This window comes from Aquarana catesbeiana, linkage group LG01, assembly GCF_042186555.1.
Source record: "Aquarana catesbeiana isolate 2022-GZ linkage group LG01, ASM4218655v1, whole genome shotgun sequence".
Classification (NCBI taxonomy): Eukaryota; Metazoa; Chordata; class Amphibia; order Anura; family Ranidae; genus Aquarana; species Aquarana catesbeiana.
In genome coordinates, this window is record NC_133324.1 from 900,867,491 (window position 1) to 900,882,251 (window position 14,761).

The following is a 14,761-nucleotide window of genomic DNA, read 5'->3' on the forward strand; positions in this document are numbered from 1 at the left end:
CCCCCCCGGTCCTTGCTGAGTGGGTGGTATGCTCCACTTCCGGGTGCCGCACGTGTCGGTGTGTAGTGGAGGCAGAGAGGTGCGGGGTGTCCGGGGACTATCATGCTGCTCTCCCGGGATATACCATGGCGGCGCCTGCAGGGGGTCAGCTTCGTGATGCTCAGCTCGGAGGATATCAGGTGAGCCCCCTGTGTGTGGTGTAGGGGGGTGCTGTGTGTAGATTGCTGGTCTCCCCTCCTATGGTCATACAGCTGTCAGATGGACAGACACATAATACTGGAGCACTCAGGATCTGGTGCATGGTAGTCAATCAGCTTCTAACTTCAGTTTGTTCAATTAAGCTTTGAAAATAAAACCTGGAAGCTGATTGGTGTCTATGAAGAGCTGCATCACAGTTTGCACTCTCCAGTTTTAGTAACTCAACCCCATGTGATGAGGGTAATGCCCTGAGTGATCTCCACTATTATCACGTCACCATGGCAACAGTGTAGTTTAAAGCCTACAGTACCTCCCCTTCACCCCCTCGGACATCCTCCAAATTATAGCGGAACTCTGCCCATAGCAACGTGATAAAAAGTTATGTTCTTCAGCAAGGAACATACATTAATTATTATATTACCAAAATGAATGCGTGCTGTAAATTGCCTCCGGTGCTGTTAGTCTTTCTTCTTGCTGGAGGCGGCCATTTTGCTGAAGCCCAGAGCCCCTGAGCAGCAATAAACTATAAAGCAGAACTCAACCCATCCATTTACCAGTTTAAAAAAAAAAAGTTACATTCCAGGATTGCTGTCACATTTTCTTGTGTCTTCAACCAAACTGTCAAACCACCAAATGGCTGTTGTCATAACTAATCACATGTGCTGCACCATGGCAGTTGCAGATCAAACAGAATGCAGCTCCCTTGGCCGTAGCAGGGGGTCTCAAATAAGGATGAGCTCCGGCGTGTTCGCAGAGCCCGCCAGGAAGTTGGCACTGCACTGCGCTAATTACAGGCAGTGAGACGTTGTCTTGATGTGCGGCTGCAGAGATCGGAAATGTCTCACTGCCTGTGATTAGCGCAGTGCAGTGCCGACTTCCTGGCGGGCTCTGCGAACACGCCGGAGCTCATCCTTAGTCTAAAACTGGTGGTCCTCCATCATGCCTGTGGGAGTCATGCTTGTAACTGTCAGCCTTGCAATCCCCCATGGGTCTTGTAGTCGCAGCAGCTGGAGGGCCGCCAGCTTGAGGCCCCTGCAACGGTAGGGGGAGGTTCAATTCCGCTTTAACCACTTGCCAACCAGCCGCCGCGTTTATACTGCGGCAGGACGGCTCTATTGCGCGAATTGGCATACCAGTATGGCGCTTAGTGTAATACACCAGACGCATGCACGGTGCCAGAGCCGATGTGCGTGGCCGCGATGTCCGCCAGCCACCCGCGATCGCTCCACAGAGAGGCAGAACGGGGATCTGTCAGTGTAAACAAAACAGATGCCCATTCTGACAGGGGAGTACAGAGTGATCGTCTGTTCCTAATGACCAGGAACAATGATCTCTCTCTCTGTACTCCCAGTCACTCCCTCTAAACCTCTAGCAGACAGGGGCAGCAGTGCCTCTCACACTACAGATATACAGCCATGAGGTGCCTAGGCACCTTCACATTTCGCCAAATGCGCTGCTATTTAATAAGAGGAATCGCAGGCAAGAGGTACGTTTTTCAGGGTATTGCTTAGACACAGATAACATTTCTAGATGTTCTTCATTGTCATGACAGACTTGCAGGTTCCTGAGCTGCCATCTTCATCTTTAGTTCTCTACTTAGTGAATGGCACAATGGCACTTGTTCAGGATCATTGACGGATAAGTGGTACAGGGAGAATAAGGATGACCTGCAGCTTTGAAAACCGATAACAGAAACAGAGGTTGCTTCCGCTATTTCTGATCTGATGGGTGCTTTTTAAAGAAAATGTGGTATGTGTGAGTATATAAATATATGTATATATGACTGACTGTTTTCTTCCATTTTAGAAAGTTGAGTGTGAAGGCCATAACCAACCCACAGTACATGGACAATGTGGGCAACCCCATGTTGAACGGCCTGTATGATCTTGCTCTGGGCCCAGCGGACAACAAGGAACCATGTGCTACGTGTGCACAGGATTTCCGAAATTGCCCTGGACACCTCGGACACATTGAGCTGCCGTTAACGGTGTATAATCCGCTACTGTTTGATGTAAGTGGTTTTGTGTAACTCCTGATCATTTCCTTTGATGTGTCTGTAAACAGATGTAAAACCATTCTGGAGCTGATGTGTTGTATTTAAAGCTGGAAGCGTACGTGCTGTAACCTCTGCCTGCTGGTGGTGGGTATGAGTTCATATCCAGCTGTTGCACCAGGGCTTTTTTTTTTCTCAGAGAATAGGTGCTGGAACTCCCTCTTCTGAGTCACTTTGTGTGTTTGCCCCTTCCCACCTCCGGGGCACCATCCTTTGGTTCCACCCCCTTCCCACCTCCGGGGCACCATCCTTTGGTTCCACCCCCTTCCCACCTCCGGGGCACCATCCTTTGGTTCCACCCCCTTCCCACCTCCGGGGCACCATCCTTTGGTTCCACCCCCTTCCCACCTCCGGGGCACCATCCTTTGGTTCCACCCCCTTCCCACCTCCGGGGCACCATCCTTTGGTTCCACCCCCTTCCCACCTCCGGGGCACCATCCTTTGGTTCCACCCCCTTCCCACCTCCGGGGCACCATCCTTTGGTTCCACCCCCTTCCCACCTCCGGGGCACCATCCTTTGGTTCCACCCCCTTCCCACCTCCGGGGCACCATCCTTTGGTTCCACCCCCTTCCCACCTCCGGGGCACCATCCTTTGGTTCCACCCCCTTCCCACCTCCAGGGGGGACCATCCTTTGGTTCCACCCCCTTCCCACCTCCAGGGGGGACCATCCTTTGGTTCCACCCCCTTCCCACCTCCGGGGCACCATCCTTTGGTTCCACCCCCTTCCCACCTCCGGGGCACCATCCTTTGGTTCCACCCCCTTCCCACCTCCGGGGCACCATCCTTTGGTTCCACCCCCTTCCCACCTCCGGGGCACCATCCTTTGGTTCCACCCCCTTCCCACCTCCGGGGCACCATCCTTTGGTTCCACCCCCTTCCCACCTCCGGGGCACCATCCTTTGGTTCCACCCCCTTCCCACCTCCGGGGCACCATCCTTTGGTTCCACCCCCTTCCCACCTCCGGGGCACCATCCTTTGGTTCCACCCCCTTCCCACCTCCGGGGCACCATCCTTTGGTTCCACCCCCTTCCCACCTCCGGGGCACCATCCTTTGGTTCCACCCCCTTCCCACCTCCGGGGCACCATCCTTTGGTTCCACCCCCTTCCCACCTCCGGGGCACCATCCTTTGGTTCCACCCCCTTCCCACCTCCGGGGCACCATCCTTTGGTTCCACCCCCTTCCCACCTCCGGGGCACCATCCTTTGGTTCCACCCCCTTCCCACCTCCGGGGCACCATCCTTTGGTTCCACCCCCTTCCCACCTCCGGGGCACCATCCTTTGGTTCCACCCCCTTCCCACCTCCGGGGCACCATCCTTTGGTTCCACCCCCTTCCCACCTCCGGGGCACCATCCTTTGGTTCCACCCCCTTCCCACCTCCGGGGCACCATCCTTTGGTTCCACCCCCTTCCCACCTCCGGGGCACCATCCTTTGGTTCCACCCCCTTCCCACCTCCGGGGCACCATCCTTTGGTTCCACCCCCTTCCCACCTCCGGGGCACCATCCTTTGGTTCCACCCCCTTCCCACCTCCGGGGCACCATCCTTTGGTTCCACCCCCTTCCCACCTCCGGGGCACCATCCTTTGGTTCCACCCCCTTCCCACCTCCGGGGCACCATCCTTTGGTTCCACCCCCTTCCCACCTCCGGGGCACCATCCTTTGGTTCCACCCCCTTCCCACCTCCGGGGCACCATCCTTTGGTTCCACCCCCTTCCCACCTCCGGGGCACCATCCTTTTGATTCTTCCCATTTCCGGGGGGGAACCATCCTTTGGTTCTTCCCACCTCCGGGGCACCATCCTTTGGTTCTTCCCACCTCCGGGGCACCATCCTTTGGTTCTTCCCACCTCCGGGGCACCATCCTTTGGTTCTTCCCACCTCCGGGGCACCATCCTCTGGTTCCACCCCCTTCCCACCTCCGGGGCACCGCCTCATTTAGGGAATACGGAGCCAAGTATAATTTTGCTATGCTAAGTAATTTTGTATGGAATTTGTTAACAAAAAAAGCAGTAAAATAGACGCCCCCCCCTTGCAGTCAGCAGCAATTTACACCCCCCCCCCCACATCAGCAATAGATTTCCCCAGCAATATAATTGATAAATAATTGACATATGCAACTAAATATCACCCCTGGCAGCAACAACAGATCACCCAGCAGCCAGTGTCAATAGACTCTCCAGCAGTCGGGTACAATAGACCTCTCCCTCAACAGTAGATCCCTTCCAGCAACAATAGATCCACCCCCAGCAACAATAGACTGCCTGACAAAAATAGCATCAGTAGACCCTCCAGCACAACCTTGCACCCCTTGCCATTTCCTATATTGCCACCCCAGCATCAGTAGACCCCTCTGGCACAACCTTGCACCCCTTGCCATTTCATATATTCAGCGCTGGAGGTGCCGGAACTGCGTTCCCCCAAGTTCCTGCTGAAAAAATGCCCTGTGCTGCACATATGGCTGACCGCTAGCTAAAGCAGGTTCTTCGCGTGGCGCAGAGAGCCTGAGCCAACTGCTTCCTCTCCCTGCACAGTTCAGCACTTCAGTGAGAGGTGGAGGAGTAGAGCAGAGAGCCAGGGACTGATAGTCACCACTCTCTGCTCACTGAAGACTGAGAACTGAGTGATTAGCGGTTTTTGATTTCTCAGTTCTCAGTGTTGAGGCGGCATGGAGTGGTTCTGGCATTCACCTAGGGGAGTTTGTGTGTTTGTATTTTTATCATATCCCAAACTTCTCTTTTAAGACTAGAGTTTGAGAGTGAGTGAGTTTGGGCTGCAAAGTTGCCTATATTTAATAGAAATGTAATTTATGTCAGTATTAAAAGGGTTGTATGGTGGTCTAAGAAATAACCAGCGTTGTTAAAACATGGCAAAAAGTGCATGTACAGTATTTTAGAGATGTGCTCGGTAGTCCAGAATTGGGCAGTGCTAACAACACTGCTCGGTATTTCAGTACAGCAGAGGCACTGTGTGGTGAACTAAAATGGAAAGTTAGGAGCTTGCTGGATATCTGATAGATCAGCAGATACTTTTCTTTACTACAGAATTATTAAAGGGATAAAAATTTGGCAAATGGGCATGAATTGGTGAAATGTACTGGTGGCTTCTGTAAACTAAATTTGTGTTTTTTTTTTTTTTTTTTTTTTTTTTTTTTTAGAAACTGTACCTCCTGGTGCGGGGCTCCTGCTTTCACTGCCACCTTTTGACATGTCCCCGTTCTGTCATTCATCTTCTGCTCAGCCAGCTCAAGGTCCTGGAATGTGGTGCCCTCAAAGAAGTTTATGAGCTGGAAGCAGTCCTTAGTCGGGTGAGTGAACGCTGAGCGGCTAAAGACTGACAGATCACTCATTAAGACCTTGCTTTGCCCATCCTCTTTCATAATGTAGAGAAGTTTAAAAAAAGATGTTAATTCTGTTTTTTTTTTTTTTTTTTTTTTTAATCATAATGTTGAACATTCTATTCTAGTTTTAGTACATGACATAAACACTTCAAGTTTTCAATCTTCCCCTAGTTCTTGGAAGGAAATTCTGATGCAAGTGGCAATGAGATTCATGAAGAGCTAAAAACTTACACCAGAAAAGTGCTTAAATCTCACTCAAAGGAGAAAGTTGGGTCATGTGTAAGTAAAACGTTTTATTACATTTTTTTTGGGGGGGGCGCTTGTGCTGTTAGATTTCTTGAAGTCTCTTAAACACACAGTTTAAAGCGGAGTTCCAGTCTGGGGGGAAAAAAATAAAACTCAGCAGTTACAAATACTGTAGCTGCTGACTTTTTAAATATAAGTACACTTACCTGTCCAGGGATCGTGCAACGTCGTCACCCCAAGCCGATCCGTCCATCAGCTTTGGGTGCAGGCGCCGACATCTTCACTGAGGGAAACAGGAAGTGAAGCCTTGCAGCTTCACACCTGTTTCCTACTGTGCATGCGAGAGTCACACTGCGCTTTCTGAATGGTCCCGCTGTCTTCTGGGACCTGTGTGTCTCCCAGAAGACAGCGGAGGAGGAGGGGCCGGAAGTTTTGTAGATCGCTGCACATAGATGTGGTGATCTTACACAGAAGTGGGAGTGGATACCTGATTTTGACAGGTATCCCCCCCCCCGAAAGGTGCCAAATGTGGCAGCGGAGGGGGGGAGGAAGCAAACAAGCAGGGCTTCCCCTTTTTTGGGTGGAGCTCCGCTTTTAAGTTAGAAAGATGGGTTAACAAGTGGTCGCATTAGGTGGGGCCTATGACTTCATACACATAATGTACAGTGGAAAATGGTCATACTGGGCTAAAGATACTAGAGCAGTGGTCTCCAAACTGCAGCCTGTGGGCCAAATTTGGCCCTTTGCTTTGCTTTATGCGGCCTTAGGGGCACTGTTCCTCCCACTGATATAAGGCACTATTCTTCCCACTGACGCCAAAGATGGAACAATAGTGGCTTATATCTTCCACTGATACCAATGTTGAGGCATTATTCCTTCAGCTGACACCAACAATGAGGCACTATTCCTTCTGCTGACACCAACAATGACACAAAACTATTCCTTCCATTGGCCCCAAGGGCATTATTCCTCCTACTGACCCCACACGCTATCTAGTACCCCTGTACTAGAGTAAAGAAAAACTGTGGACGTGCTACAGTAGATGGCCAAAGGCTGTGGATGTGCTTTGGCACTCCTCACAGCCCCCTTTTGAGGCACCAAATTTGCTATTTTTTTTTCAGCACAATCCTATTCTAAAATGTTGAAGAAAAAAGTATACAAAAAAGAATGGACAGCACAGAAAAAGTAAAGCAACTGTCCATTTTCTATACATGGTGAAAAATTGTACTTTTAGAAATTTCCTTAGACAATGAACGTTTATGTCCTAATTTCCTTCAATCCTTTTTTTTTTCTTGCAGGTAAAAAATATCTGTGTGACACGAAATAAACTGATTTCAAATTTCTGGAAAATCCAGATGGCATCTAAAAAATGCCCTAACTGCAAGTAAGACATGGGGACCGTTCTATGAGTCTACTGTTCCTGGGGGCCGTTCTATGAGTCTACTGTTCCTGGGGACTAGGGATGAGCTTCGAGTTTGAGTCGAACTCATGTTCGACTCGAACATCGGCTGTTCGCCAGTTCGCCGAACAGCGAGCAATTTGGGGTGTTCGCGGCAAATTCGAAAGCCGCAGAACACCCTTTTAAACGTCTATGGGAGAAATAAAAGATGCTAATTTTAAAGGCGTATATGCATGGTATTGTCATAAAAAGTGTTTGGGGACCTGGGTCCTGCCCCAGGGGACATGGATCAATGCAAAAAAAAGTTTTAAAAGCGGCCGTTTTTTCGGGAGCAGTGATTTGAATAATGCTTAAAGTGAAACAATAAAAGTGTAATATTCCTTTAAATTTTGTACCTGGGGGGTGTCTATAGTATGCCTGTAAAGGGGCACATGTTTCCGGTGTTTAGAACAGTCTGACAGCAAAATGACATTTTAAAGGAAAAAAAGTCATTTAAAACTACTTGTGGCTATTAATGAAATGCCGGTTCGACAATACACATAAAAGTTCATTGATAAAAACGGCATGGGAATTGCCCACAGAGGAACCCCGAACCAAAATTTAAAAAAAACTGGCGTGGGGGTCCCCCTAAATTCCATACCAGGCCCTTCAGGTCTGGTATGGATTTTAAGGGGAACCCCGTGCCAAAAAAAAAAAATGACGTGGGGTCCCCCCAAAAATCCATACCAGACCCTTATCCGAGCATGCAACCTGGCAGGCCGCAGGAAAAGAGGGGGGGGAACGAGAGAGCGCCCCCCCCCCCCCCTGAACCGTACCAGGCCACATGCCCTCAACATTGGGAGGGTGCTTTGGGGTAGCCCAAAGGGCCTCATCCCCACAACCCTTGCCCGGTGGTTGTGGGGGTCTGCGGGCGGGGGGGCTTATTGGAATATGGAAGCCCCTTTTAACAAGTGGACCCCCAGATCCCGGCCCTCCCCCCCTGTGTGAAATGGCAAGGGGGTACAAAAGTACCCCTACCATTTCACAAAAAAAGTGTCAAAATGTTAAAAACGACAGTTTTTGACAATTCCTTTATTTAACTGCTTCTTATATTTGCTTGATGTTTAAAATGACATAGAGGAAAACTGTATTCTTTCTCAACAATTGAACACCTGAAGGTTGGGTTGGGTTGTACTGCTGCCCTATGAGGACTGGACACTGGTAAACACATTTTTGACCAGCCCAGGAACACCCTTCCTACGCACAGAATGCCTCCGTTTTTAGGAGTATGAGCATCTTTTCTTTAGCTGTTGGTTAGCCTAACTTTGGGGTGCCATACCCAGGCCCCACTGGACTGAACTTTGCCTGGCTAGTTTGGAATTTTACCTTCAGGCAATGCCCCTCCAACACGTTTCGCTCTGCCCCTTGGAGCCTAATCATGATCCCCACGATTAAGCTCAGAGGGGCGGAGCAAAATGTGTTTGGGGGCATTCTTTACCACAGGGGGTTTGCTCTGTTATGCAGCTTGTGGAATACATCCTTTGTTTTACATTTGACGTTTGGAGCCAAGACAAGCTCCTTCCCCAGCCGGCACTCACAACGTTGGGCATCGGATTAAAACCCCCTACAGCCTGAGCAGCACACATTCCTTTAGCGACCTCCAAGCCACTTAAACTTTGTCCAGTGCCAACTTTCTCCAGTTCTTTCTGGACAAACCTGTCTCTGAGGAATCAGGCTTTGCCCCATCTACTGCACCTCAGTTGTTTCCCAAGGTGCTGGGCCAAGTACTAGCTTTTCTTTGCTCTGCTGTGAGGGCATTTCCATTTTGGACAACTACTTGCTGAGGGAACAATCGGTTCAGGTTCTGGGGAACAACATACTTCTCAGACCATGGAATATATTCCTAGATACATCTCGAGTATTTATTCCCCAGGAGTAACTTCAAACTCCCTGCTCCTAAGCTCATTCTCTTCAATCCAGGAATTGTTGGTTTCTTCGCTTATGCATCAGATTTCTGTGGCTGATAGTATCATCCTTTCTTAGGCAGTCCCATTTTCCCAGTTTCAATCCAGACCCCTACAACACAACATTCTACTTCAAGGGACAGGTCTGGAACAGTCCTTGGAGAGACAAATTTTTCTGGATCCAAGGACCAGGTTGTCTTTGGCTTGGTGGCTCAGAAATTCAGCTCTAGATTTGGAAGTCCTTCCTTTTTATGTCTTTTGAGAGATCTTCACAACAGATGCCAGCCTGTCTTACTGGGGAAGAGTCTTGGGTACCCTCTTGGTACAGGGGATTTGTTTGTTGAAGGACTCGCGTCTCCCTATCAACATTCTGAATATTTGGGTGTTTTGGTTGTCTCTTTAGTGCTTAATCGCCTATTTTGGAGGGTCATCTGATCCAGGTTCAGCCAGACAACACCACAGCAGTTACATATGTCAACTGTCAGGGAGGAACTAGATGTCTCCACATGGCAAGAGGGGTAGAGCTAGATCTGTCCTTGGCAGAACTTCAAGTTCCAGCCTTGTCTGCCACTTACATCTCAGGCGTGGACAATTCGCAAGCAGATTTGCTGAAGTGTCTCTACTTGAGGAGTGGCCCAGGTGATGGACACTGGAGGTGGACTTCCTGGCCTCCAGATTAACAAGAAACTATTTAGGTTTGTCTCCAGGTACAGTGCTCCCCTAGCAGAAGCAGTGGAGGTTTCTGGTAGTTCTATAGGATCAGTACATCCTGATCTACACCTTTCCTCCCCTGAAACACCTTCCTTGTCTGTTTTGCAGGAACAAGACCGGGTGAGGTGGGGGGGTTCCTTATAACTATAGAATGCCCCAGGCGGATGTGGTACACGTTCTTGATAGACTCTCCTGGCAGATGCTGTGTTGGCTCCTCCAGGTTATCTGGATTTTCAGTCTTGAGGACTGATTTACCATCCTGCTTCAATCGCTGGCTTTGACGGCATAGCTGTTGAAGCCCAGGTTCTAGAGCATGGGGCATATCTAAATCGATTATTCCCATGATGCTATGAGTTCTGTAATCTGACATTAAAGGTATACTTCGCTTGCTGTAAATCTCTGGGATCCAGGTTGGAGTTATCTTAAGCTAACCGACAATTTTGTTTGCCAGTTTGCCAGTCCAATCCTCCTGTAGGCAGAAGTATGACCCAACAGTTACCGACTTCCTGTGTCCCTCAATGAAGTTCAAGGAAAGGATTTTGCAGTAAAATAAAAAATCCTATTATAAGGCACACAGTCACTGTTATAAAACCAGTTTAATCTTTATAGCTCACATAACCTTTTCATCATTTAGGGCACCAAAATCTACAGTACGAAAAGAACACAACAGCAAGCTGACTATAATAATGTCATCAAAAATGCAGAAGGGTGAGGACGAAATAACTCAAGATTCAGAAAGTAAGTGCAGTTGCATTCTGGTTAAATATCTATTTCTGTAATCTTATTTTGGTTTTTACTTAAACAGTCGTTTGACTGTACTTCTGTGAATCACAGGAGTGCAGTACGTTCTGCACACCTGTGACCCGCTGTCAGCTGACCACAGAGCCGCTCAAGGCTGGGGAAAGATTGCAACTGTATGTTCGGGATCCGCCCATATCCCTGGACTGGCACCTGGCTAAGCCTCTCAGAGAGAGCCTGAGCCAGCCGCTCCCGCCCCCTCCAAAGCCCAGCACTGCGTTGAAGGGGCAGAGCAGAGAGCCGGAGACTGACAGTCTGCAGCTCTCTGCTCCCGAAGCTCTGAGGACCGCAGAGTCAGCGGTGTTTGATCGTTTGATTCTCAGTCTTAGGGCTGTGGGGGACAGATGCTGCATTCACCTAGGTAAGTATGATTCTAAAAAAAATGAAATCTTTAAAAAGTATTGCAGACACTAAAAGATGCTATTTATTTTAGCCAGGAAAGTATCCTTTGTGCTACTTTCAGATTTAGATTTCCTTTGATACTGGGTACTGATTTACCTTTACTTCATTGCTGTGATCTGCCAGCTGTCCTTTTGATGTCCAGAGAGGTGGCTCCGTAGTCATTTTTTTTCCCCCATTTGTCTTATTGTGGCTATTTCTGTTCACTTCCTGTCCCATACCCAAACAGGAAGTGAGAGGAAATCCCTGCAAATTAAGGGAATCCCTTTGGGACCCCTGGGTCACCAGAACTAGTGTCCTCATTGGAAGATAGTTTTGTGGATAAAACCCAAAATTTGTGATTTCCTTTATTTTCACTTTCAATGGTAAATAGGAAAAATTTGAGAAGGTAGATCCTGCTAACGTGGACAGACAGCAATAAAAACTGACAGGTGGTTCTAATCCCTCTCTGCTCTATCCAAAACTAAAAAAAAAAGTTTTGCCTTTAGTCATAGTTTAACTACTTCAACTCCGGAAGTTTTATCCCCCTCTTCATGACCAGGCAATTTTTTGCGTTACGGCACTGCGTTACTTTACCTGACAATTGTGCTGCTGTGCATCGCTCTACTCAAAATGTATACCATACACACACACACACACACACACACACACACACACACACACACACACACACACACACACACACACACACACACACACACACACACACACACACACATAGAGCTTTCTTTTGGTGGTATTTAATCACCTCTGCGGTTTTTATATTTTGAGCTATAAACAAAAAAAAAATGTAAACTTTATGCTATAAAACATCCAATAAAAAAAAAAAAATGTAAAAAATCTAATTTCGTCATCAATTTAGGCCACTATGTATTCTGCTACATAATTTTGTTAAACAAAAATGCCAGTAAGCGTATATTGATTGGTTTGCACAAAAGTTATAGTGTCTACAAACTAGGGGAAACCTTTATTTATTTTTTTTGTCTACTAGTAATGTTGGCGATCAGCGATTTATAGCAGGACTGCGATATTGCGGCGTACATTCGGGACACTAACTGACACTTTTGACTTTTTGGGGACCAGTGACACTAATACAGTGCTAAAAATATGAACTGTCGCTGTACTAATGACACTGGCTGGGAAGGGGTTAACATCAGGGGCGATCAAAGGGTTAAATGTTTGCCTGCCCAGTTCTTTACTACTGTGGGGAGGTGCTTGTACTAGGGGAAGGCATGGATCGGTGCCCCTGCTTAGCAGAGACACAGGATCCATGCCTTCTGTACTGACAAAACGGCAATGTGCCTTGTTTACATAGGCACACCGCCATTTTGCTTGTGTACCAAAGCATCGGCGGGTGCCGGCAGACATCGATGATTAGACACGGCAGTAGCGGACCGCCGCCGGCGCACACGCGCCCCCCAGACCCGAAAGTACAGGGTCATGTACTAGGTACCTGATCCTGTGCAGGAGAGCTGCCTTGCCGTATGTAGTTGGCAAGCAGTTAAAGCTTAATTCCAGCCTTCATCTTTAGTCTTGCACAGTTGTACAGGCTCCTTTCCTGTACTGGTTTTGCTTGATCTGTTTAGGTGTCTCTAATTCTTGATATACTATGTTCAGAGAGTTGCAGCGGATGTTAAAAATCTTGGTTCTATTATGCCGCATAACACTGTCAGTATTTTCTGCAGAGGGAGCTATCTAGAAGGTAGGCATACAGCTGGGCTAACAATATAATTATACACATGAGTGTGCTGTACTAAAAAGTCCATAGATCCAAGGATCTCTGTGGCAGTAAATCAATGAGACTGAAATAATCGCTGCAATATATAAATCAAACAGCAGAGGGCGCCAACTAAATGCAGTATATAGAAAAAAGACTTCATTACCACTTCAGCTCTGGAAGAGTTACCCCCCCCCCCTTCATGACCAGGCATTTTTTGCGATACAGCACTGCGTTACTTTAACTGATAATTGCACGGTCGTGCGCTGCTGGACCCAATTATAATTGATGTCCTTCCCCCCCCCCCAGAAATAGAGCTTTCTTTTGGTGGTATTTGATCACCTCTGCAGATTTAATTTTTTGTGCTATAAGCAAAAAAAGACCAACCATTTTGAAAAATAAACAATATTTTTTACTTTCTGCTATAAAACACACCTGATAAAAAATGTAAAAAATCTAATTCCTTCATCAGTTTAGGCCAATATGTATTCTGCTACATATTTTTGGTAAAAAAAAAAATCCCAATAAGCGTATATTGATTGGTCTGCACAAAAGTTATCACATTTGCAAAATAGGGCATATATTTATGGAATTTTGTTTGATCGTAATGACGGCGATCAGCGACTTATAGTGGGACTGTGACATTGCAGCGGACAAATTGGACACCTAACTGACCCTTTTTGGGGACCAGTGACACTAATTCGGTGATCAGTGCTAAAAATACGCACTGTCACTGTTCTAATGACACTGGCAGGGAAGGGTTTAACATCAGGGCTAATCAAAGGGTTAAATGTGTGCCTAGGGGAGTGCTTTCTAACTGTGTGGGGGACGTGCTTGTACTATGGGAAGGCAGAGATCCATGTTCCTGCTTAGCAGAAACACAGTATCTGTGTCTTCCCTTCTCACAGAACGGCGATCTGCCTTGTTTACATAGGCAGAACAACGTTCTGCTTCTCTCCCGAACGATCGGTGGGTCCCAGCGGACATAGAGTTCTCCAAACCCGCTGATTGGCTCCTGCTGTGTCCAATCACAGCGTGACTGGTTCGCCGGCAGCATGTGGCTGTATATGTGCTGTATACGATCGGCAAGCGGTTAAAAACCACAATCAAACTTGTACAAGAAAATTGAACATGTATGGCCAGCCTAAAGAGTTTGTGTTGGATTTCCCTAATGATTGACTCCATTTGTTGTGTGAAATCCAATGATAATAATTTAATCTGTAACTTACTTTGTTTTTCAGTACTTGGCACCTCAGATTTGCCCAAACGAGGTTACCTGACCCCCAGCACCACAAAGGAACACGTTGAGGCCCTATGGGAAAATGAAGGTATATAAATAAGTAACATAGGTTAACATGGCAAATGCTCCAAAGATATAAAAAAAAAAAAAAAAAAAATAGTCTAGGATTAAACAAAAAGAAAATGGTAGTTCACTCCTAGTGTCTTCCTCAGATGTATTGCTTCCTTTTCTGAGGGCGTCTCGATTTGTCCCATAGATTTTCTTTATTTTATTTTGTAATTAAATTATTTAAACTGGGTGATTAGCATTAGGGTGCTAATCACACAGGATCAGCATTACAGCCAAGCAACTAACATTTTCAGAAGGAGAGATGAGCAATGGCAGCCTCCATATTCTCCCAATACAGTTCATTACATCCCCTTGTCTTGCAGGTTATCCTTCTAAACCCCACTAGAGGGCAGCTGACAAAGCTCAGGGGCCTCATCATAGATTAAAGTGGTTGAAAACCCTCACATATACCTAGTGAAGTGACTGGCCTCAGATGATACACAGAGATGGAAAAAAAAAACCCCTACATAAGTTGTACCTGGTTATCTGCAATCTTTTCTTCTCTACATCCGTCCAGTGTGCTGAATTAAAGCTTATCTGCACTGTCAGAAAACGGGGTGGAGAGCTGAAATTACATTCTCTCTGGAGCTCAGTGAGGAGAGCGCTGAGAG

General features: G+C 47.3%; 1 protein-coding gene and 1 long non-coding RNA gene across 2 annotated transcripts in view; one reads left to right on the forward strand and one right to left on the reverse strand.

The window, feature by feature from the left end:
- The first annotated feature begins 16 nt into the window (after positions 1-16).
- POLR1A (RNA polymerase I subunit A) overlaps positions 17-14,761 on the forward strand; it is a 228,670-nt gene continuing 213,925 nt past the window's right edge. Inside the window, exons 1-7 of the mRNA XM_073610963.1 lie at positions 17-179; positions 2,005-2,209; positions 5,407-5,556; positions 5,761-5,868; positions 7,134-7,219; positions 10,523-10,626; positions 14,044-14,130. Of these exons, the coding sequence (XP_073467064.1) occupies positions 103-179; positions 2,005-2,209; positions 5,407-5,556; positions 5,761-5,868; positions 7,134-7,219; positions 10,523-10,626; positions 14,044-14,130 (817 nt within the window). The 5' untranslated portion in view covers positions 17-102. The remainder of the gene's footprint in view (positions 180-2,004; positions 2,210-5,406; positions 5,557-5,760; positions 5,869-7,133; positions 7,220-10,522; positions 10,627-14,043; positions 14,131-14,761) is intronic.
- LOC141119082 (uncharacterized) overlaps positions 14,022-14,761 on the reverse strand; it is a 70,996-nt gene continuing 70,256 nt past the window's right edge. The window contains exon 3 of the long non-coding RNA XR_012238438.1: positions 14,022-14,114. This is a non-coding gene — a long non-coding RNA (uncharacterized lncRNA). The remainder of the gene's footprint in view (positions 14,115-14,761) is intronic.